This window comes from Mauremys reevesii, linkage group 7 (genome assembly GCF_016161935.1).
Source record: "Mauremys reevesii isolate NIE-2019 linkage group 7, ASM1616193v1, whole genome shotgun sequence".
Classification (NCBI taxonomy): Eukaryota; Metazoa; Chordata; order Testudines; family Geoemydidae; genus Mauremys; species Mauremys reevesii.
This window is the reverse complement of record NC_052629.1, coordinates 46537294-46562043: the sequence shown is the minus strand read 5'-3', so window position 1 is coordinate 46562043 and position 24750 is coordinate 46537294. Positions and strand designations below refer to the sequence as shown.

General features: G+C 42.9%; 1 protein-coding gene across 17 annotated transcripts in view; it reads right to left on the bottom strand.

The window, feature by feature from the left end:
• The window catches only part of JMJD1C (jumonji domain containing 1C), a 332141-nt gene that overhangs the window by 22354 nt on the left and 285037 nt on the right, over positions 1-24750 (bottom strand). For all 17 annotated transcript variants that reach the window (XR_005583113.1, XM_039482597.1, XM_039482596.1 and 14 more), the window contains 3 exons: positions 18880-19002; positions 17685-17824; positions 10261-10437 (listed from right to left, as the gene is read on the bottom strand). Coding sequence is in view for 16 of the 17 variants with exons in the window: in XM_039482597.1 (XP_039338531.1) it covers positions 10261-10437; positions 17685-17824; positions 18880-19002 (440 nt within the window). In the remaining variant the exon portion in view is untranslated. The remainder of the gene's footprint in view (positions 1-10260; positions 10438-17684; positions 17825-18879; positions 19003-24750) is intronic.

Genomic DNA, 24750 nt, shown 5'->3' with positions numbered 1-24750 from the left:
CCATTAATAGACTTAACCACCATGAATTTATCCAGTTCTCTTTTAAACGCTGTTATAGTCCTAGCCTTCACAACCTCCTCAGGTAAGGAGTTCCACAAGTTGACTGTGCGCTGCGTGAAGAAGAACTTCCTTTTATTTGTTTTAAACCTGCTGCCTATTAATTTCATTTGGTGACTCCTAGTTCTTGTATTATGGGAATAAGTAAATAACTTTTCCTTATCCACTTTCTCCACATCACTCATGATTTTATATACCTCTATCATATCCCCCCTTAGTCTCCTCTTTTCCAAGCTGAAGAGTCCTAGCCTCTTTAATCTTTCCTCATATGGGACCCTCTACAAACCCCTAATCATTTTAGTTGTCCTTTTCTGAACCTTTTCTAGTACCAGTATATCTTTTTTGAGGTGAGGAGACCACATCTGTACACAGTATTCGAGATGTGGGCGTACCATGGATTTATATAAGGGCAATAATATATTCTCAGTCTTATTCTCTATCCCCTTTTTAATGATTCCTAACATCCTGTTTGCTTTTTTGACCGCCTCTGCACACTGCATGGACATCTTCATTAAATAAATGTGTATTTACCAAGTCATCTCTGGGATGTCATTCTCTATAAGCATATTACATTACATACAAAATGGGAAATGACTGCCTAGGAAGGAATACTGCAGAAACGGATCTGGAAGTTATAGGGGATCATAAGCTAAATATGAGTCAACAGTTTAACACAACAAAAAGCAAAAAAAAAATTCCTTTCACTACTCCACGCTGATTAGGCCTCAACTGGAGTATTGTATCCAGTTCTGGGCACCACATTTCAGGAAAGATATAGCCAAATTGGAGCGAGTCCAGAGAACAACAAAAAAAAATATTAAAAGTCTAGAAAACATGACCTATGAGGGAAGACTGAAAGAACTGGGTTTGTTTAGTTTGGAGAAGAGAAGACAGCGGGGACAGGATAACAGTTTTCAAGTACATAAAAGGCTGTTACTACAAAAAGGGAGAAAAATTGTTCTCCTTAACCTCTCTGAGGATAGGACAAGAAGCAATGGGCTTAAATTGCAGCAAGGGAGGCTTAGGTTGGACATTAGGAAAAACTTCCTGTCAGGGTAGTTAAGCACTGGAATAAATTGCTCAGGGAGGCTGTGGAATCTCCATCATTGAAGGTTTTTAAGAGGTTAAACAAACATCTGTCCGGGATGATCTCGATAATACTGAGTCCAGCCATGAGTGCAGGGGACTGGACTAGATGACCTCTTGAGGTCCCTTACAGTCCTTTGAGTGTCTGATTCTAATATCAGAGGGGTAGCCATGTTAGTCTGGATCTGAAAAAAAGCAACAAAGAGTCCTGTGGCACCTTATAGACTAACAAAACTATTAGAGCATTGGAGCATAAGCTTTTCGCATGCGTCTGACAAAGTGGGTATTCACCCACGAAAGCTTATGCTCCAATACTTCTGTGATTCTAATAGGTCATTATGCTCTTAAGTTAACATAGTTTTAGGAGTTTTTTAGATTATATAATTACTTGTCCTGTTATAAAAAAGCAATTTAAATTATGCATTTAATCTCAACAGACATACTTAAATCACTGAGTCAAGTATTTCACCATTATCTTTTAATGACAACTTTCAATACATTTTAAAAATCAGAAACAGATACAGAAACAGTTATTGTGCTAATATTAGTTAACTATTACAATTTTATTATATTGAGACTTCTCTAATTTATACTTCAGTATAAAAAGTAAAGTGTAGGAAATATATCATGTAGAAGAAAACCTCTAAGAACAATTTTTCATATGTCTTACAAGCCACAATATTTACATTACTGTTATCAGCAGTAGTTTCAAATCACTGTCAATTAGCAAGTGAAAAATAAAAAGGATAATGTATCACCAAATATATTCTGACAACTGTAGTTTAGTTTTAATTATTGATACATCATGATATCTACGCAAAAATAATGAAATCTTATCAGATCATAATATAGCACTCATATTTGTTAAGAGTGTTATTCTTTTAAATGTGCTTTTTATATAGAAAATAGGTGAAGGTACTTTAAGGTCAATATTTACATATCTATGTAGAAAGTGGTTTTTTTAAAAAAAAACATGTGTATCAAAGAACATAAGTTCTTCCATTTCCTCCCACACATCCCTTTCATAGGAATTTGTCACTGTGGAGAAAAAGGTTCCCAGAATCTATCCATCATAAATACTGTCTTATTAACTCCTAGGTGCCAGGATTTGGAATATCTCCATCGCAACTGTTTGGAATTGATGTCAAGGGGTTAAATGTGACAACAGTACGCCATGCTTATTTTTAGCTCTTAAATACACATACTGAATGTGGTGGTGCCGGTGCACTCCATTTAGTTTGATGTCAATTATATGCCTCATATCTTATAAAACAGTTTTTCCAGTAATACCTATGGATTTTTGAGGGTTCCTATTTTATTCATTTACATTTCAGCTGCACTTAGTGTATTACATGCGATTTTATTATCTGGATGTAAATATTGGAAGTATTTCTGTTAGTTTTATTTTGGTGTTTATTTTTAAGAAACTCAGTGCTATAAACGACAATTTACAATCAAAAACTTTATTAAAACAAAGTTAATGTTGGGAATATTTATATCTTAAAAAGAGAACTGGGTTAGAACACAAGACTAGTTTGAAAATCAAAAATTCAGAGTTAAGGTTCTAGAAATCATGGGCGGCCATGGGTCCCAGATTACAAGGTCCTTTGGCAAAACCAACATATTGTCCATTTTGACCTGAATGGATAGCATAAAATGTGGTGTCTACTAGGTTGTTCCAGTTGAGGAGAAATAGGTGACAGTCAGGTACTTCTTTGACACAGTTTTGTTTCTTTACAAAGAACGTACTAAGTCCTGTATCTTTGAATGCAGAAGGACTTAAATGGCAGAAAATAGCTTCTTTTGCTCATAGCACCAAGAGCATCCTTTTCAGGCTGCAGCCCTGACGCAAAAAGGGGCTCCCCCGAGCTTTCTTCCAGGGTCACCCACTGTGCTTTCAGCTGCTCCTTCAGGCTGTCTCCATCTTTTAAAGTAGTGTTTTTTGTTTGCTTTCCTGCCTCCCCTTCCGTCCCCCACCCCCAAACATCCCTACCCAAAACAGTGCCTAGCTAAAGCTCCTAGATGAGTTCACACACTCCTTTTGCCGAGGTGGGGGTTTATACTTACACTTGTTAATTGAAGGGTGAGTTCACACCTATCAATGTCAGTGGAGCTTTACCTCAATCCATAAATTTTCACCTAGCTCATAACAATATCTTGGAAGTGTCAAACCTTACTTTTGATCCTTGGGGTAGAGAACCTGACAAGCTTCCCTCCAAGAGGAGAGATCAGATGTCTTAAATTTTTTTTTCTTCTGTGATAGTCTAGCGATTTGTGTGTTTATCACGTGTCTGCCAGCCAAAAACAATTCTTCTGTTTAAGTCTGATGCAATTGGGAAAGTCACAAATTGCCTTCTTGGACAGAATTTATTTCTGCATGATACCCATTAATCACTACTATTAAGAGAACAAATCAGTAATTCAATTTTCCATTCAACCAAAAAGTGACAGATTACATCCCTGAAAGGAAGGCATACTCATGCCTGCTCTTCTAGCATCTAGTTCTTTTCTTCCAATTTTGGCAGACTAATGAGTCCTCACTTGACTTCAGGATTAGCTTTCTCTGGCCATAATCCAACCACATTCTTGCCCTCTATTTTGCCTGTTAAGGACAACCGATCCAAGGAAACATCAAATACATACAAGAGATGTCCATCTTTCAGAATCGTTTGGTAAGCAGCTCTGAGGCCAATCACTCTAGACCTTAAAAGCTCTTAGTAAAATATAGTCACGTATGACCATATAGAGGTGCACTTGACAAGCAATTCAGAGTTCCCTTTAGAAATACATTCCAGTTTGCAGTCTCACAGATTCTCCTGGGCTACCATCCAATCTAGTAGAACAGATTTTTTTCCCCTTTTTAAATCACTAGAATGACAGCCAAGTTCACCTTGAGTATTGCATTCAATGCCTTTGATCATTCTTTGAAGAAATGAAACAGCTAGTAGATACATTCAGGGAAGTTTGATATCAGATTACTCTTTAATAAAAGTCCTTCGGGTCACTGTACATTGGTAAACATCTTTCTGCTCTCTCTTTGGGAAAAGATGTTTGGTAGTTGTTTGTACACCTTTGATCAGAAAGGTCCAGCATCTTAGAATAGGTGGAGTGAATGCCTAGGAGGAAGTTGCATGAGAAGATTCAAAGGCCTGAGGCCTGCAATCCCTCTTAACCAGTGTGAAAGAAAGGTTACTTACCTTACAGTAACTGGAGTTCTTCAAGACGTGTGTTTCCACTGTGGGTACACATGCACTCCATGTGCTTGAGACTAGAACATTCTTCCTATCAGTGTCTGTTGGTCCTTACCTGCACCTCTTTATGCTCTGAACTAAGGGCATATGGGGAGGCACAGACCAACCGCATCTCCAGTTCCTTCTCTACTGGGAATCTCTGTTAAGAAAGGATTCGCAGCAGAGGGGAAGGAGGGTGGATAGAAGAACTCCAATTACTGTAAGGTAAGAACCTTTCTTTCTTCTTTGAGTGATGGTCCCAGTGTGTATGCAACTGTGGGTGACCAGCATGCAATATTCATCGAGGATGAGGGTCCAAGGAACAATGCTGCACCACTAACTGAATGACTGGTGAACTGAAAGGATGCAGTCACAGAAGAGGTCTGCACCAGGGCATAGTAGTGTCTAGTGAAGGTATACCCAAAGCTCCATATTGCTGCTCTACAGATCTCCAGGAGAAGAACATCCTGAAGAATAATCATGGAAGCAGCCTAGGCTGTGGTCGAGTAAGCCCTCACATTCTGATGAAGAGTAGCCCCTGCAAAATCATAGCAAAGGCAGATGCAACCAGCAATTTATCTGGAAAGCCTCTGGGAGAAGATTGCTTCCCCCTTCATCTGCTCAATGAATGGAAATGAAGAGTCTTGGGAGACTTCCTGAAGGGTTGTGTCCTTTGTAGGTAGAAATGGACATCCAGACATCAATGGACATCCAGAGAATGAAGCTTTCTGTCTTCTCTGGTGGCTCAAGGTTTCAAGTAGAAGACAGGTGGAATTCAGAGGGAAGCTTTGTAATCAGCTAGGGGTATAACCTCAGAGAGACCGCATCCTGATGGAACACTGTATAGGGAGTGTCCACCATAAAGGCCCCTAGCTCACCCACTCTTTTGAAAGAAGTATTGCAGTCAGGAAGACTACTTTAATAGAGAGGTGAAGAAGGGAGAAGGCTGAAAACCGTTCAAATGGAGGATTCATAAGTGCTGACAAAACTAGGTTGAGATCCCACCTTGGCATTAGTTTCACTACTGGGGGTAGGTTCTAGTAAGGCCTTTCAGGAACCTTATGGTCAATAGGATGGGTGAAGACAAAGTAACTGTCAACCAGGGGAAGGGAGGTGTAGCAGGGTGGACCCCTGCTCCTGCCCTGAAGGGGTTAAGAACAGCCCTGGGAAGGGGCTGTGGCTGGAGAAAGCAGCCTTTAGGCTGGGCTGATAGGGGGAAGTGGCTGCAGCTGGGGCCATGCCTCAAACTGAGCAACAGGGCCTTATAAGAAGACCAGGGAAGCCAGACGCCCAGTCAGTCTCTCTCTAGCTATAGAGGGAGATGGGCCTGGCTGCCGGGAGCTAGACATAAGGTACCTGAGTGAAGCAGGGCTGGGGAAAGGCAGAGGAGCTGGGGAGCTCTAGCCTGGAAAGCCCCAGGCTGCGGCCTAGCATTAGGCCAAGAGGTACTGGGGTTGCAGAGGGCAGCCCAGGGGTAGGCCAAGGCAGCAGGTCCAAACCCACCTTGCCAGTGATGAGTAGGCTGATACTGCAGTCTGCCCCAAGGCGTGGGGCTAGACAATGACTGGCAGTAGCCATATACTGAGGCAAGGTGGGGATAGAGGGTGGGGGTTCCCCAGGGAGGGGAGACCCAGAGAGAAAGGGGTTACTGCCAGGGGGCAGCACCCCATGTAAAAGCGCACCGGGTCCAGGGAGGGACACGGGGGCCAGAGGACAGGTGGATCACCGGCCTGCAGAGGGTGCTCCAGAGCTGGAACGGAGCTAATTCCCAGGAGTCACCAGCAGGAGGCGCTGCAGGGGTGAGTCCGGCCCGTCTACAGGAGGGCATTAATTGCTGCCAAATGCACACGCAGGTCACAGAGATATGCTCAACTTCTTCCAGGAAAGAAAGTGGTCTAAGATGATAGAGGTGTCCAAATTCTCTGGGGGCTTGCAACAAAACTGGCATCAGAAAGAAAAAATCTCTTCCATTTAACCACAAAGCATTTTCTCAGAGAGCATTTCCTGATATTATTGAGGATGGATTGTATTTCCTTGGAACATGATTTCTCAAAGCTCGGCATCCATCCAAATTTCAGGCTGTCAGGTGGAGAAAGATGGTGGGTTGGCATGGTTAATCCTGCCTCTGTTCTGTGTTAGCAGGTTTGGAAATAGCTGAATCTGTATGCATGGGAACGGTTACATCTAGAGGATGCTAGTGAACCAGAACCGCTTCAGCCAGCAGGATGTCACAAAAATCACCAGCATTCTGTCCTACTTGATTTTCTTCAAGACTCAGGTCAAAGGGGTTATTTGGTGGGAAGGTATACATCAGCAGTTCACCACTGAACTAGGAAACTGACCCCTCTGTAACACTGTCACCAAGCTGCTTGTGAACAGTAAGGTGGGTATTTCTCGTTGTTCTGGGACACAAAGATACCATGATGGGAAACCCCACTGTCAGAATATGTTTTGTACTACTGAGCCATGCATTTCCTACTTGTGATCCTTATAGAAGTGCCTGCTGAGGCTGTCTGCCAAGGTATTCATTACTTCTGGGAAGTGCACCACCGAGTGGGTAATTAGATGACAGATAAACTCTGGAACCAGTGTGATTACTTCTACCTAAAGGGCCAGAGACCTCACTCTTCTGCTTATGTATTAGACTGTGGTCATGTTTTCCTACATTATCTGAATGTGATGGGCATGGATAAGGGACAGGAACTTTCTGCAAACCTAGTGAAGATCCCCCAGTTTGAGGAGGTTGATGTAAAGTGTGGATTCTTGTTGGGACCAGAGCCTTGAGCCATGTGATCATTCAGGTGCATTCCCTAACTCATTAGGAAGGCATCCATAATCAGCTTCTTCGTGGGAGGAAGGGGAATGAATACCTTGGGGAATTGAGACTCGTTCGTCCAGATTGTCTCTGCTCAGACAGTAGACTGTCCTCAACCGTGCCTGGGGCACCAGAGAGGGAACCCTGCAAATGGCATAACATTGGGGCAGAAGGCCATGTCGCCTATCAGGATCAGGCAAGATCCGACTGTCATGGGAGGACACATCCAATGCTGAGTAATAATGTTTGTCTTCTGGTAGATAAGCTCTGGCTGAAACTGAATTCAGAGATGCTCTGATAAATTTGATAACTTGCATTGGAACTACATTGGACTTTTCTAGGTTTACTAAAGTTCAAAGGTTCAAAAGAAGGTAGGTAGGCAAAGGATTGACAGTTGTACTTCCTGACATGACAAGCCCATGAGCAGCCAGTCATCAAGATAATGAAAAACTGGGCTGCCTTGGCAGCACAGGTATATCACTATTATTGACAGCACCTCATTAAAAACTCTAGAGCTGTCAAGAGGCTAAAGGGAAGGACTGTACCAATAATCATCTGGGCCTCCTGTGCACAGAATGAATGTCTACATGGAAATAAGTGTCGTTCAAACAGAGCTGAAAACCAGTCGCCTTTGTTTAGGGAGGGAATTATAGTGGCCAGGATGGTCATCCTGAATTTTGAAAGGCATATGAAGACATTCAGCTTAATGGGCCTCCAGACCCCTTTATTTTTGGTGATGAGGACGTACCCGGAATAAAACCCCTTCCTCTTATGCTGAGAGGGTATGGGTTCTATAGGCTCTTAGCTGTAAAGGAGAGTCCAGCTGTAAAGATCCTCTCCTAAGACGGGTCCTGAGGAGGAACGGGAAGGGGAAAGAAACTGTTGAGTAGCCAGTGGAGTTGATCTCTATGACCCATCCATGTGAGGTGACGTAATGCCATACTGGAAGAAACAGGTCAGGAAGCCACCAAAGGGGGTGTCAGTCAGAGTGGAGGCTGGCTGGCGGCTCTCATTGGTCCTGTCAAAATGGTCTCCTGAGCCTAAGAGATCAACAACAGCGGGGCATGATGTCTTCTATGCTACAGTCTCTGACACTTCCTGGGAGGTTCATATGCTCTCTGATAGTAGAAAAGTTGTGAAGTGAGATACTGTTTGCATGCAGGTGGTCTAAAGTACTTCCTCCGAGGAACTCGGGCATAAATACATAAGGAGCAGAGGGTAGCCTGGGATTCTGAAGGTATCCAGTGCCTCATCTGTTTTCTCACTAAACGAATGGCTGCCCCTGAACGGAAGGTCCTCCGCAGTAGCTTGTACCTCCTTGGGGACCCCAGAAGACTGTAGCCATGAGGTCTACCTCATGACAACCAAAGTTGCCATGGAATGGGAAGCAGCATCTGCAGCATCTAGCAAAGCCTGGAGAAACAGTCTGCTTATTAGTTTACCCTCCTCGATGAGGGCCTGAAATTGTGGCTTGAGTTCCTGTGGAAGTTTGTTGGTGAATTCAGTTTGACACCCTTACCAGGGCACAAAGTCTCACCCAATTTGGACAAGGTAGGGGAGATGCGCCTTTTATTAGTGGTTTTAGGAGGGGATTTATCCCATTTCCAATGTGGCCTGTCTGATCATACTCTCCTCCCATCTCTTGCTAGAGTTCCTAGGCTTGATATCCAATGGTTCAGAGCTGGAGAGCCTTGGACCAGAAGGGGCACTGGTAGGCAGCTCCCGCCAATGTACAGGGGGGTCTGGAAACTGAGTATCAGACTGGGCCTCATCAACTGCTCCATTAGGTGTCTTCAAAGCTGGAACTCATGGGATTGCCAAATTAAAGGAAGAAACAAATTGTAAACATTGTACTTGGAGGGGATGTGGGATTCTCCAAGGCAATACAAACAGGAATTGTGCAGACCACCCTCTGGGAAGATCTGGGGGCAGGCCATACAGGACATGAAATCTGGGATCTTAGGCATGCTAAGAACCCCAAATGTTGGGGCAACGGGGATGGAGGGAACCCTACCCACAGATACTAAAACATTATCTAAAGAAAAAATATTTACACAAAACAAAGCTAAATTTTTTAGCAGGAATGCCCCTGGTTTGAAGCACAAGGAGGCACAGCCCAATGGATACTGACAGCAAGAATCCTCCAGTCTCAGGTGCACAGAGTACTCAGAGTGGGATACACATGGGGGACCATCAATCAAAGTAGTCATGGCTCTTTGACCCATGACTGCAAATCAATTTGAAATGTCATTCTTGAGAGACAGCACAGGTTGCCTTCCCCATGTCGTCATGCTCAGACTCAGCATGGGTCCACTACTGGCTACAATTCTTGTCTGATCTTTAGCCAGGGAAAGTTTTCTTTGTGAGACTCCCATCCTCTGTAGCACAGGGGCTACTGGTGGCTTAAGAGAAAAAATGGTTATGCTAGGATGGGGACAATTCTGCTTCACAATTAATACACTGATTCCCCATAATTTCTCTCTCTGGCGTTAATTACCATATTTTTCCTTGCAGAAGTGAAAATAAAATCTATTTGCAGTACAGACAGAACAGTGTGTCACATAAAGGGAGGCTGCTGAAAGGGAAATTTAATGCTAGTTTCTGCTTTGTAGACTGGCTGATATTCCTGCTATGTAAAAAGGAAGTCTGAATAGTTCAGATTGAAGAAGTACTTTTCAAAAATCTCATCTCAGACATGTCCTGTCAATTAACCTGAAACTTTCCCAAAAATTCTCCCACAGATGTAGGCCAAACAAATGTGTATCAGCATTAGGTTTATATTGAAACTTATAATTACTGCCATGCTTCCATCATATGCTAGTAAAAGGAAGTTAACTGGATTGAAAGAGTTGTACAACAGTTAATAGTGTTTTGACCATTATTTGACATTTTGAGAAATAACCAAGTTATTCTGAATATTTCTGAGTTCTTGCATAGTAATCATGGATAGCAATTTCTATCTATCAGTTTGTATTATTTATTTCTGTACGTTATAATGGTCACTGATAATGAAATCAAATCTAATTTAAGCATGAACTTACATGTATCTATCTTTGAACAGAAGTATTTTACCTGATGAAGCGCTCCTGCTGGTAAAATAATAGCATCCCCAAGGAACTGAATAATAGTGCAGGTTTTTACTCCATATTCTTCAAGAAGTCTTTGGCGAAGTTTTTTGTTCACATACCAACTCTGGTCACGTATTGGATCATGCTCTGGTAAAACTTCTAGACCCTGTTCTTTCGCAATCTGTAATACAGGTGAAACACTAGATCATTTTTTTTAAAAAAAGGAAAATTATGTTGGTAGGTCCAACATTTACCTACCTAAAAAGCAACAGGAATTTGTTTCCAATATCCAGATGAGAATTTTGGCTAGTATTTTAAAAGGATCTTAAGGGAATTAATAAATATAAGATAGATGAAGTAATATCTTCTTATTGAACCAACTTCTGTTGGCGGAAGGGACAAACTTTTGAGCTTAAGGGAATTAAGCACCCAAATCCCTTTGAAGTAAAAGGATTCTCAAGGAATTGCACTCCAGAAGAGCAGTAAATGCCTTCTGATGAGTTTAGTAAAAATTAAAAAAAACAAACCAAGTATAAACATTTTTGCCTACACGTTTCTCTTCCATTGTTTGTCAGAAATACACTCACTTGCAAGAAAATAGTATCTCTATTTCATAACAGCTCATCTCCATATTTCAAACTTTTAAGAGATAATCTGGTTTGACAAAATTTCCACAGGATCTGATCATAACACAACAAAATTATAACCTCAAATCAAGAAAAAGCAGAACATAAATTCACAGAGTTTTTTCCCCCCAAATAAACTGGAAAGGAATTAAGAAAATATGACATAAGCAGAATGGTCTAAAAATATTTCCAATGAGACATGAGTGGATTTTTAAATGCAACCCCCCCCCCCCACAACAAACAGTTCCTCACTGTGCTACGCACAAAGAACAAACATTTGTCTTGACTAGCCACTAATTACTGAATAATAGTGAGAGATGGGAAAAAACCCTATGTCTGTTGTCCATGTCTCAGGAAACAGGTGTTTTTTTTTAAATAAATATACGAATTTATTTATAAACATTTTACATCAGATGTAAACATACTTTAGGTTAGTTATTAACTACTTTATGTAAAAGGGAAAAATTTCCTTATCTATTAATTTTCTTTCTGCAAGATCTTTTGAGCCAGTCCAGGTACTTGGATTATAGTTTCTCTCAACCAGCAGAATACTAAGATTTTTGACTTTACACCCTTACACATTAAGGGTCTATCCATCTATGAGTCTTCAGCTGAGTACCTTGAAAGCAGTACCAAACCAAAAAATTAAATGATGCTATTCTTCAGTGACGTTTAACAAACAATTTTAGTTACAGCAGGAATCTGAACATATCAGCAATTTGGCATTGAAACCGAGTAAAGGAAACAGGCATCCAAGTCATACAGGGCAAGAAGGCTGGACTGGTATAGAAGATCTCAAAGAAAGGAAATGAACAGGTAAAGAAAGTTTTCCATTCTCTCTTCAATCTTTTATGCCAGTCCAGACAACTTGGACCTCTCACCTCTCAAGACAGTTAATCATTGTAATACAGATGGGATCACCACCTACTGCTTACAGCAGAAGGGGTGGCGGGTTCATCCAACTGAGACCACATCCACCAAACCTTAGATTGCCAGTATTATTGTTGCTTGTACTTTAATGGAACTGACACTCAAATCCAAGATTAGACCAATATACAGGAAACAGGAAGGTTAGCACTGGGGCCTCAATCAGCTCTATCCACACTTTGTCACACCAGCTCACAAAGATTCTCCAGTGTCTAGAGTTCATTTTTAAAGTTGATGGCTTCCTTGGCTGTATCAGAGAGATTTTATCTGATAAAGCCCTCTTTCTTTGGACTGGTGCCTTAACAGTAAGACAGTCCATGAAACATGCTGGATTCAACTGGAGGCTCAGGGTTGGGGGGCGGGGGGGGATGTGGACATGTTCACTAGTTTTTGGGTAACGTGGTCTTTTCAGCTAGATTGGAATGATCACTGTGAAAACTCCTCTAGATCTGGCAATCTTCTGTGGGACACTGCCAGCATATACAGGTGAACAATGTATACCAGCATGAAGATTCAGGGAATTTCTATAGTATTCATTTCATGTGCCCCTGCTGCTTTGAATGTGCTGAAATATTTTGGTTCTCTTCTACTTTCTCTAAATGCCATGAGATCTCATCTCAGGCCTGCTCCACCTTTTGCAAAGACAGAAAAACCTGGGGATTTAACTCCCCATCTCCTTGATTCAGCGGCACTCTACTCATTCCATCAGCTGTGTTCATCTTTCTTGCAGTCCTGACTGCTGAAAGAAAAATGTTCTTTTGTATTCAAGTAATCAGAAGTCAGACCTTCTTGTGCCTCCCTGGTGAATGAGGTATACCATGTTATTGCCCAACTGAATTCTTACTGATAAGTTGCTTGCTTTCCCTACATGTAAGCAAAAGCTAACTTCATTACCTTGGTCTCCAGCTTGTTAATATACTACTACTTTTCAATCAGAGATCACTTACTCTGGATCAGTGTCTATTATAGGTAGGTGCCCCAGCCAGGCATGATGGCATCTGTGGTTTGAATGTCCCACACTAGAGAATGCAGAAGACAGCCTTTGTTGAAGTTTTCCTCAGCTAGTCATCACCCTAGTACAGACGTCTCCCAACTGTGGGGTGTGCCCTGCTGGGGGCATGGAGGAATGTTCTGGATGTGTGGCTATGGCTTGGGCCAGCCCCCATGGGGGTTGGGGAGGGAGCGCAACCAGCTCCACTCCTGGCCCCGGCCCCCGCATCTGGGGTCCCGGCTACTGGTCTCGGCCCACAGGCTTGGTTCTGCTCCTGGCCTTGCCCCTGCCCCCAGACAGGGCGCAGACAGAGTAAGGGGGGAGGGCGGGGTATGAAGTAAAAAGTTTGGGCACCACGGCCCTAGTGTAACCTAGACATTTCAAGATAATTTCTCAACTCTGCTTTCCATTGCAACAGAAAAACGTACTGAAGACAGTCCATGAGAAAGTGTGGTTCCTAGACCCACTGCCATTGGCCACAGAACCCCGTAGCAGAGAGACACTATGCTACTTGGTTGCTGAACTGAGGCTCTGACGTGGTTCTGCAAACTTGTTCATGTATCAGAGGGGTAGCCGTGTTAGTCTGGTTCTGTAGAAGCAGCAAAGAATCCTGTGGCACCTTATAGACTAACAGATGTTTTGTAGCATGAGCTTTCATGGGTGAACACCCACTTCTTCGGATGCAAGCAGACTTGTTCATCATGTCCTGCATGAGAAAGATCCACTGTATCTAAATTGGTGTTGAATCTTGCTCCCAGATACATTAGCTCCTGAAGCCTTAAAGGTTTGTTTTTAACTTGAATAAGATAACTTGAGGTAAAAGATAACTTGAGTGAAGACAAAGTGACTTGTAGGTTTCACTAGTTAGCAGGTCAAGGTAAAATTCAGACTCCCCCTAGGTTTCTAACTACAAACTGCCTTGTCTTAAGTAAGACAAAGTAAAATCCTAGTGAACTTGAGTTAGCTAATTCAAGTTGAGAACACACCTTTTTACCTACTGAAGATGCACCCTGTGTGGGACAGAGGAATATTTTCATATTTATTTTTAACTCATGACTCTTCAGGTAAATACAGACTCTCTCTCTTCACATCTTGGCTGAAGCTTCCAACTCAGCCAGTCATTCAGGTTTGGGAGGGTGTATGTGAACTCTCTTATTAGGGCCATGGGGGAATGTCAGGAATCACGTCCTGCAGCACAGCCAGTCTAGAAGCAGGACTTGCACCAGACCCAGTCTCTGGGCAATCTAATGAGCACAGCTGGCCTGTAGTAGGCTGCCTGATTAGCTACATTGCCTGAATTGTTGGAAAAGTCAGCAGACCGGCTCTTAAACCCAGCAGCAGCAGCATTCACATACAGCTGTGATAACTCCTTCACCTGCTTGTTCCCTGCCCTGCTCCTGTCTTGCCTCCCGCCAGGTAACCCAGTTCTGGCCCTCGGCTTCAATTCCTGATCTCTTACTTCAGCTCTGAACCCTGGCTTTGTGATCTGGCCTTGGACTCCAGTTCTGACCTTGGGCTCCGATTCCTGACTACTGATTCCTGTTCTAACCAATTGCTAGGACTCCTGCTCTGACCATTCAGCCTGATTCCTGTTCCAACCACTAGGAATGACCATCCACATCCCAGCCACATGATAGGGAGAGCTTGGTACTATAACTGCTGGTCTATGCCAACAAATCAGATACTCCATCTGTTGAAACTACAACATTGATGAATGCAGGTATGAATCCTGGAAACCCATCGAGAATAAGAGTACACCAGAGTTCATTTCTTGAACAAATGACTTTAGTCAAGATTCTCAAGAAAGAAATGGTCTTTTGTAAGCCCAAAACTAGACACAGACTCTCTATTTTTTTTTAGGAACAGTGAAACAGATGGATCAGATCCCTGTGTCCTTCTGATCTTTCAGGACAAGAGACATGACCTGTGTCTTATGTAGAAAATGGAAGGCCTCAAGTACTTTGTTGGTTGATCAATCAGGGAAAGAGAAATAAGTTGTGAGAGGATCTTGCATCAAACTCAATCACATCTCCATAAGTTAACATGTCCAGCATCCATTGATTGGATGTCATCTGGGCACAAATGGGGAAGAAACTCCTCCACCTTACCCTGATGCTGAGACTGCACCTGGACTATTGTACTTTAAGGCTGTCTGTTTAAAATTTGAAGGGACTCCCTGGTGCCTATTATCTCTCGGATAATGAAAGCAGCTAACCCATCTGAACCTTGCCTTCATTTTGAAGTGGCATCATGCCCTTTCTTCCGGATGATAGTTCTAGTTCCCTGTATCTGCCCCTTTTGGACTGTGATCCTGATGCCCATATCTGGGCCTCTCGTTGGTCAGAACCTGGATCTCTAAAGCAGCTAAGGAATGCTGGATCTTCTCCAACTCATCCCTGAAAAAAACCCTCTCTTTGAATGGCAGGGCCTCTAGTTTGATTTTGGAGGGAAAAAATGGCTATTGTTTTAGCCACAATGCACTCTTGCCTGCCACTGAAGTGGCCATGGCTTCACAAATTGACTGGATTATATTTTTCATATGAATGAGAGAATTGAGCCCAGCAATAGAAGCATCTTGGCAAATTCTAAATCCTCATCTTTGGCCTCTGGAGACCTCTGCTAAGTTTCTGTAGCTCCCTATCTACCACCTGACAGGCATACACTATGTATAGTGAAGCTTCCTGTAATATATGGGCAACCTCAAAAAATCTGTTCAGGAATGCCTCATTTTTTCCGTTAAACACGATCCTCTTTCTACAGAAATCATTATCCTTTTTGCCAACCCAGAGATAGCAACATCCACCCCTCAGGCTCTGAGTGGGCAGCTCTATATCTGGTGCTCTAAGAGGCTAAAGCACCTTTAATGCCAGGACAGAGGACAGTTTCCTGTGCAGGATGCACCACTTACTGCTGATCTTTTCTTTGACATGAGGAGGATGGGCAGCACCTGCAGGGCTCTATAAGAGCATATATAAGTTCCCTAGCAAATTACTGCAGCTCCAGAGTATGTGGTATTTTTATTAAGAGCACTGGTGAATCCTCCTCCTTAAATATGCAGAGTTGGCCTTCTCCTTAGATCTGGAGTCCGGAATGATCTTGTTCTCTACAGCCTCATTTTTTTCAACCTCACCCGCTGTTCCCTCCTACTCATCTCTATTACTCCACTGATAGTCATCCTCCTTGGGTAGGGCATCACGTACTGGTGAGCAGGGGCTGCTCTAGGCATTTTGCCGCCCCAGGCACAGCAGGCAGGCTGCCTTTGGCGGTTTGCCTGCGGAGGGTCCGCTGGTCCCGCGGACCTCCCGCAGGCGTGCCACCGAAGCCATGGGACCAGCGGACCCTCTGCAGGCAAGCCGCCGAAGGCAGCCTGCCTGCCGCCCTCACGGCACCGGCAGAGCGCCCCCCGCGGCTTGCCGCCCCGGGGCCTGGAGCCGCCCCTGCTGGTGAGTGTCTGGCTGGGCTGATATTCTCTAAGTGGTATTCAGTAGCCAGTGCGTCTTTATTTCCAGTCTATGATGGGGAGCATGCTTTATGTTCCCTTCATCTCTCTTTCTCTTCTCACTCTTAAAGTTTGGAACAGACAGTTCAAAAACTTGATTACGTCTAGACTGTTGTTTCTAGAATGAGCAGGTGGGGGCCCACTCCTAGAGGAATAGGAAGAGAAAGCTGGAAATTAGGTCCTGCTCCTAGTGATAGCTGGAGAGGACTCCATTCCAAAATGTCTATATACAATGAGAGGGGACCTATTTACAATGTGAACTGAACTTGGTCAGTGAGAGCATATGGGCTCCTTTACTTTGTTCTCCCTTCTCTACTCAGGAAGAGCCTAAAAGATGGTTCAGTTCTTTGCCCTCTATTCTCCTCTTCCTTCTCCTCAGAGACCTTGAGAGTCCTGATCTGACCAGCTTTGGCGAGAGCCTGCAGGCAGCACACCAGCAGGCTAGGACTCTTTGAGCCCCATAGGCATTTTCCAGGGTGGCTGGTGAGCTGCATTTTAAAGGAGCAGCCAGAAAAGCTGATTTAGCTTTTCTTCTCTGCTCCCAGACCACTCTGGGACTAGTTCTCAGGGTTACTACTGCTGAGCACTCCCTGCACTTTCCTGGCTTTCTGTTCCCCAATGGAGGGAGAATCTTCCCATGTAGAACCTCTGCTGCTTTTGCCCCCTGGAGGGGGGAGGGGAGGGAAGGGCTTTGGGTTCCAGGTTGGCTTGAGGATGATGATTGCCAAGGCTTGAGGACAGCTCCTGCTATGTTCTCTGTCCCTCCTTAAAGTAGGGCCGAAATTGCACTTGACCTCTACCTCCTTCCCTTATCCTGGAGCTAATGCCCTGGAGGGGGGCTGCTGAGTTCAAGGGGTAGTCATCTGGCTAGATACTCCTGAATCCCCTTCTATCCTATGGAAGTCAAAACTCTTTTGTGTGTGTGTGGAAAGTGGGTTTCTTTATGGATCTTCTTACTTTATCAGGACTCCCTGAGAGAAGAATCTTTCCCTAACTCATTCTTTCTGAATCTGAAGCTTTTCTGCTCTTCAGACAGAAAGATCTGTCCATGCTACACTGAGTTGGAGCCTGGCAACAACTGGAGGCTGAGATGACTACAACCTTGTGTGTGAGGGTATGATATCATCAAAAGTCTTTGTGTTCCGTCTCCATTGATCGGTTGAGAGAAACTGTACCTAAACCATTTGGACTGATATAGAAGATCAGATAGTTAGCTTGTTCACCGAGACTATCCCAGGCAGTAACAGATGCTTAGGGGATGGGCATTTCAAACAAGGTCTCTGCAGTATTTTTTTATTTTTCTTTTTTTAAAGCTATAACAGTAATTTTGAAATGTCTGATCATTCAGGTCTATAAAATAAATATCTATTTGATATAAATCTAACCTTTTGAAGAAATTCCCTTATCTTGTCAGCATCTTTGCCAGCATAAATGTGCCACAAAGCCCCAGGTAATTCACTTGAGTCTTTCAATCTTTTCCTTAAAAGGTCATCCATATCTTCTTCTTCAAACTTCTTTAATACTCCTAAGAATTGACAAATAGACTCTCAAACCAGGAAGTGGAAAGCTGAAATATTTCTTATCTTTTTAAATTTCCTGTGGCAGACTGACTAAATAATGAGACTATTACATTTTCCAAATACTACAGAAAACCCTCCGAAGCTATTTTTTATTCACATATTTTGTGTAATTAGAAAACAAAACAAATTATGTAAAAACCTTTAAAACAATTTATACTCAGATTTGAAGCTAATTTAACATTGTTAAAATCTGATGGACATTTGAACATTGCTGTAATCAAAATATTTAAAATTCAGTCTTGGGAAACCAACAAAAACAATTTTGTGCCCATTCTTCTGCACAGTAAGTCAAGAATCTCTTGTCATTTCTAGAGCTATGCTGGTGCACATACAAGTAAATAAAGCAAAATTGAAGTTAATCTTCTTATTTCAGCTCCACTAACAAGGAAAAACAAATCAATGCTTATTACAAAAGGAAAAAAATGGGATAGTTTTATTTCCTTTCCCTATCGTTTATCCTCTATCTATGCGGTATTTTACAGCATCATACACACATGATTAGCATACACCACTTCAAACTCTCTGGTCCACAATGTAGTAGTTTAGCGCTAAACTCAGCACAGCAAACACTATGACAGGGGAATCCTGTGGTGATCCTGTGGTGTTTGGCAAATATCACAATGGAACTGCTGTAAGAGCTAGTGGTACTTCATAAGGGAATTCTTTATCCTGCTGTCCATTTGTTCTGCCACTACCAGTACAAACAGGTACATTAATATGTAGGTAATGGCAGGAAAGAGGTGAAAGAGTACGACACAGAAAGTGATAATTTTTAAGCCACAGTATATTTAGATGAAAGAATTCACTGTGTATAGATTACCTCTGTGAGCAATATGCATGAAGTTAAAGGCATGTTTCATTTATACATTATAAATATTTTAAAACAATTAATTAAACTTCAAGTGTCAATTTTAAAAGTGCATATCGAAATACTTATCCAAACTTTTAAGTGAGTTATTATTCCATCCATTTCTGTATAATACAAATCAACTTTCTTTACCTGCTTTTGACAGTACTCCATTTCCTTTTGCTATGCCCACATAGGCAAGGATGTTCACTACATCAGAAACTTCAATATGGAGATTTGTAGTTCCTATATCTTGATCTTTAGCAGCAGCCACACCTATAGTACAAGGGAAGAGTTTCAGATAGGGTTTTGATTTATTTCAGTATATATTTCTCTTCATACTCATTCTTGTAAAAATAACTTTAGTTCAGAACAGAGCACAAGACTGGAAGTAAAACAACCTTGGGTTTGTTCCCAGCCTTGGTTCTGACTAGGTGTTTGATGTTAGGCAAGTCACCAGAAGTGTTTACTCATTTTTACATATGGGAACAATAATGCTTACCTGCCTTTGTGACTTACTTTTAGATCTACAGATGAAAAACACTATATAGTACAAAGTAGAATTATTACTGAACATCACTCAGAAGGTTAGACAAATATGTGTGTGTGTGTAGAGAGATGCTATACTCTCTCTTTAAAATATTCTTGTTTATTAATTTAGGATTTTTTTTACACAGATTGTGGAAAATACATCTTCAAAAGTGTTACTTCAAACAAAATTCTTTTAATCTTGCTTTATTCAGGCAATAGTCCCTATGTAATAAATCTGTCACAACAAAACTAATTTTCACCAGAATAATCAAAGGCATTTCCTAGTAATGACAATTTTCCTGAAAAATTTAAACTTTATGCTACCAAGCATTTCACTATTAGAATACTTAATTTTAAAAAATCAGCTCTCCCCTCACTCTTATTCTCACAATGAACAGCTGTACTCCTGTCCCCCAAAACTAAAAAAAATTCTTAAGCAGGGAAGAAACTTGTAAAATTTCAGTCCAAAAGGTGAAAAATGAGTAGTTATAAATATCTGAAAACAAGGTTTTAGAACAAAAACTCTTACAAAAACTTGAAATAGAGGTGTCATGAATGTTTCACCTATAATACCTCAAACATCTTTTGATTGCTACCTTTAATACATATTTCAAGAGAGACTCAAATCCATTTTTAATCAAAGCCTTCATGCAATAAGTCATAATTTACCCTCTTGTAATATTAATATAATTTGCAAAATGGATAGCAGAAAAAATTCATTTATAAGAGAATGGAAAATGTCTTACCAATAATATCCTTTCTTCTAGCCGTGTCTCTCACAACTCGAGATGTTTGGGTTGCTCCCCTCCACTCTGCAGCTCACGGAGGCAGATCAACATTTAGGTGTGATGCACACTGGCCATGCCCCCTCTGCTACCACTTGCTGCCAGTTGAGTTATTTCAAAGATGTAAAACTTGCATAACACTATTAACAAACAGTAATGAAATAACTATGTACTTTAGACAAAGAAAAAAAAAGGTTGTATGGTGATGATCCGACTTTTGGCTCATGAGCCATCTAGAGTGGGGAGAATTGTTGGAGACACTGCTAGCAGAATGGAAATTAACAGTAATAAATTTTCCATTCTGCAGCCAAGCATCACCCACAATTCTGGACATCTGGGAAGTAATGAGCAGTGAACAGATGTAGGGAAGGTTATGAAAAAAGTTAGTAGGTAAGGAAAGAAGAAAGTATTCCCCCCTTTTTGGTAAAAGTAACATTATTTCTGGGCCGCTGCCTGCAGTACATTCCTGCCAATGGCAGCCTCTGCGGAGGACAGAAAGTCCATCTCACAGTGCTTAACGAAGGTATTAGTTGCAGACCAAGTGGCCACTTTTCAAATTTCCAAAGTGGATGCACTTGCTCATTCTGCCCATGAGATGCTATGAAATTTTATGGAATGTGCCTTGATCCCTTCTGGAACAGGAACCACTGACGCTTGATAGGCTTCCATAATACATAGTTTAATCCAACTAGCAATGGAGGACACAAACTCTGAGTCCCTGGCATTTTGGATGGAAGGACGTGAAGAGAGAGCCCAATCGCCTTGTGATTCCACACACCTAAGATAGGTATGAGCAGAGCTTTGAAAATCTAAGGTGTGCCATATCTTTTTAGTTGGATGCTGTGGTTTTTGACAGAATGAAGGGAGCACAAACTCTTGGGAAGTATGGAAGGAGGACTATATCTTAGGAAGAAAGGATTTTGGTGTCCTGAGCGCTACCTTGTCCTCATGGAACACACAGTAAGACTCCTGTATAGAAAAGGCTGCCAGCTCTGGCACTCACTTGGTGGACATGACAGCTATTAAGAAACAAGTATTAATAGATAAGTAAAATGGTGACAGTGAAGTCAAAGGCTCAAAGGGATGGCTTGTCAAAGCCCTCAACACTAGAGGTAGGTCCCACGTTGGAAACAGCAACTTGACTGCAGCTCTAGCTAATTGGACTGCTCAAAGGAATTTGGTTATCTGGAGATTGTATGCTAGGGAGCCAGAGGATCCTGTGAACAGCACGCTACTAAGAACAGACACTTGATGTGCAATGGTATTGGGCTGAAGACCTTTCTCTTTGGGGAAAACCCGAAATGGCTGGAATTCTGGGATTTGTGCCGTGCTCTTGGCACCAGCTGGTGAGCCTGGGCCAGACTGAGGAGTATGCTTTTAGTGTTGATACTCTTCTAAATGAAACCAGTGTCTTAATGGCTCTGGAGACAGACCCAGACCTTCTAGAGCTTCCCTTTTAATAGGCAAGCTGTTAGTTGAGGCTGGTCCTGGTCTAGATGAAGAAGAGGACTTTGTGAGAGAATGTTCAGTCTCCATGGAAATTGGAGCCGAGGCTCCAGTTTCAGCAATATCAGGTTTGAAAAGCAAAGTCTCCTCAGCCAATGTGGTGTTATCAGTATTATCATTACCTGTTCTTGTTTTATTTTCTGGACCACCTTTCCCAGTTGTGGAAACATGTAGAGTAGACCCGGCAGCCAACTGTGGGATAAGGCAACATGATCTGGGGTCTGACATTCTGGTGAAGTATTATGGCCTCTGAGTTCATGTGATTCGTCAACAGGTCAGTTGAATGGAGACCAAACATCTGAAGTATGAGATAAAAAGCCTCCTATTCAGGCACCACTTGTAGTTGACAACCATGAGCCTGCTGAGCTAGCCTGCCTTTTGGTTCAGATCCGCTTTTATGTGGAATGCTCTGAAGGAAAGGAAAGGTGCTCCACCCACCTCATTATTTCTACTGCTTTCGTGTGTAGTGCCAGGTTCCTTGCTCCCCCTTGGTTTAAATATGCAACTTCAATTGTGCTGTCTGACTGAATCAGGACATGGTTCTCCTCTACAGTGGTCTGGAAGCACTGCAGAAACAGCTTGACAACTCCTCAGCTCTAGGAGGGTTTATACCATGAGCCCTTTCCTTGGGTCTCCAGTGACCCTGAGTTGTTTGGGTCTTCAAAAGTGCTACCAAACTCTCCAGGCTGGCATTGGTTGGAAAGCAGAAGGGCATGCCTTTGTGGACAGTGTCCTGAGCTGACATCCATTATAGGGAGTTGAACCCCTATATTGGAATCCCAGAGGCAGCAGGGACGTATCCTGCAGGCCATATTGAAAGCCCTGACAGGCTGGATCTGGCCCGCAGGCCGTAGTTTGCCCACCCCTGTCCTAGATCCACCGAAGTCAGGAAGTCTCCCCGCCCAAGGGATGACACGATATAGGTCAGAGTCTCCATCCAAAATCTTGTTCTCTTCATTCACTTGCTGAGCCCTTTGAGGTCCAGAACAGCTCTGATACCCGCTGTGCATTTCTGCAAAATGAAAAAGATTGAGTAGAACCCTGAAAACCATTCTTCTGAGGGAACACACTCTAGCATTCCCATATATGGAAGATGAGATATTTCGGTCTGGATCAAATTGTGCTTTAAGGGGTTGTTGAAAATGGAAGACTGGATGAAGAATGGATGGAGTGGAGCTGTAGCTTGAGGAAATATCCCTTGCTCACTATACCCCTCACTCACTTGTCTGTGGTCAATGTAAACCATTCCTCCAGGAAATGGGAAATTTTGTCCCCTAGTTTCAGTTCTGGGCAGAGTCTATATGCAATCTTTGTCAAAATGGGCTTGCAGGGAGGCTGAGATCACTCTGGATTTCCCCCAAAACTCGATTCTACTGTTTTCCTTTGGGGAATCCGTTGACCCTTTGTTGGTAACTCTATGGTGACAAAGGCTGAAAGGAGCACCTCTGTCTGAAGGCCAGTCTATATTCTTTTCTGAGGGCACTTATCAATGAAAGAAAGAGAATGTTTGGATTTTGCAGCACTGTCAACCACCATCTTAACCAGCTTTTTTCCAAAAAAGGGAGAGTCTCTGAACTTGGCTGAGCACAGCACCTGCTTAGAGTGGGTAGTCACCTTCCAGGGTTGGAGCCATAAGTAGAATCTGGCTACAGACCTGGAAACCCTGGCTTGGACTGAGGACTTCATTTGTAGCTGATGCTTCAATGGATGCAATGCTGTTGCTAGGAAGCCCTTCTTTAAAATGGAACCAATGTCAGGGTGATCTCTGTCTTTAAGGGCTCTGAGATCTTCCATCCAGGAGAGAGATGCTCTTGCAAGACATGTAGCTACTAGGGATGCCCTGAGGGTGGCAGAGGCAGCCTTTTTGAGAGTGGCCTTCAGCTTTCTACACGGGGACTTCTTCAGGCATATTTCCCCTTCTGAGGAAATAACCACATCCCTTGCTAGGAATGCTACAGCTGTGTCAGACTGAATTTGAATCATGGAGACAACCTTACTGCACAGTCTGGAATTTCTCTGAGGGAAAAAACCTCTATTTTTTTCCCCAGACCTGTTTGGATTCAGCCCTCGACAGCTCACCTTCCAAAGAGGAGGAGGGACAAGAGTCAGAAGATTTGTACCATCTGGATTTTCTCTGTTTTTCAGCTCTTTTTAGGCACAGTAGGAGTGTAGAAGCTCTGGTGCGGCTTTGGTGAAGGCTTTTGTGCCTAAAGCCATCTCAATGGATCTCCCTCTGAATTCTCCCCTGCTGGGTTCCATTCTGGGGTGGGGAGACACACTGCCAGAGCCCTCTGTCAAACCAGGAGAGAGGAAGACTGATTAGGAGCCCTGCTTCTTTTCCCAGGGCACTCAAGATCCACGTTAAGACTTGTAGGGGTATTGGGGGGGGGGGCAGAGGGGGCGGAATTTGTTAACCTGCAAGCCTCCATGCTTTGTTCTCCAGAATTCCCCAGGTCTTACCTCCTGAGTTAACTGGCTGGGGTCCTTTTCATCTCTGGAACCTCTCCCTGTTCTGCACTGGAGTTCCTGGTCCATTTTTCCCATGATGGAGTCACAGCTGCTTTGGTGGAAAGGAGACCCCAGATGCCTGTCCAACTCATAGCTCCGGGATGTAATGGAGTGAGTGTCAGCTGTCTGGGCACAACTCCCGGTCTATTGAGCCTGGGAAGGCTGCCTCATAAATAGAGTGCAGTTTAGATTTGATCCAGTGCCTTCTTGGCTGCTCTGCCATGCCTGTATAGGGGCAGTGGAGGCTCAGGGTGATTTAAACCATTGGAGTGTTAACTAACCCAGGGAGGAGGAGATATCTGAAAAAGGGAAATCTGCTCACTACTTCTGGAAAAACTGGGTAAAATATTGAAGAACTAGACAAATGAGGGTGGTAACAATCAATCTGTCAATTGCCTGCTGCTGCGGAGACGGAGAATCTGGCAAGGGGGGCATGGCCAGAGCGCCAAAATGTTGATTTGCCTCCTTGAGGTGCAGAGTAGAGAGGAGAGCTCAGACAGCCAGAACTGTGGGAGACACTGGAGTGCAGAAAGATGGAGGGAAGCAAAGTCTGTTCTAAATAGGTTTTTTGAGTTTTCAACATACAATAAATATAGAGGCAGAAAAATTAAAAGACTTTGGAGTTTATTAATAAGTGAAACTGATAAAAGCAATATTACTCTGTAGAGAATATCCACAACTGGATTAGAGAGGA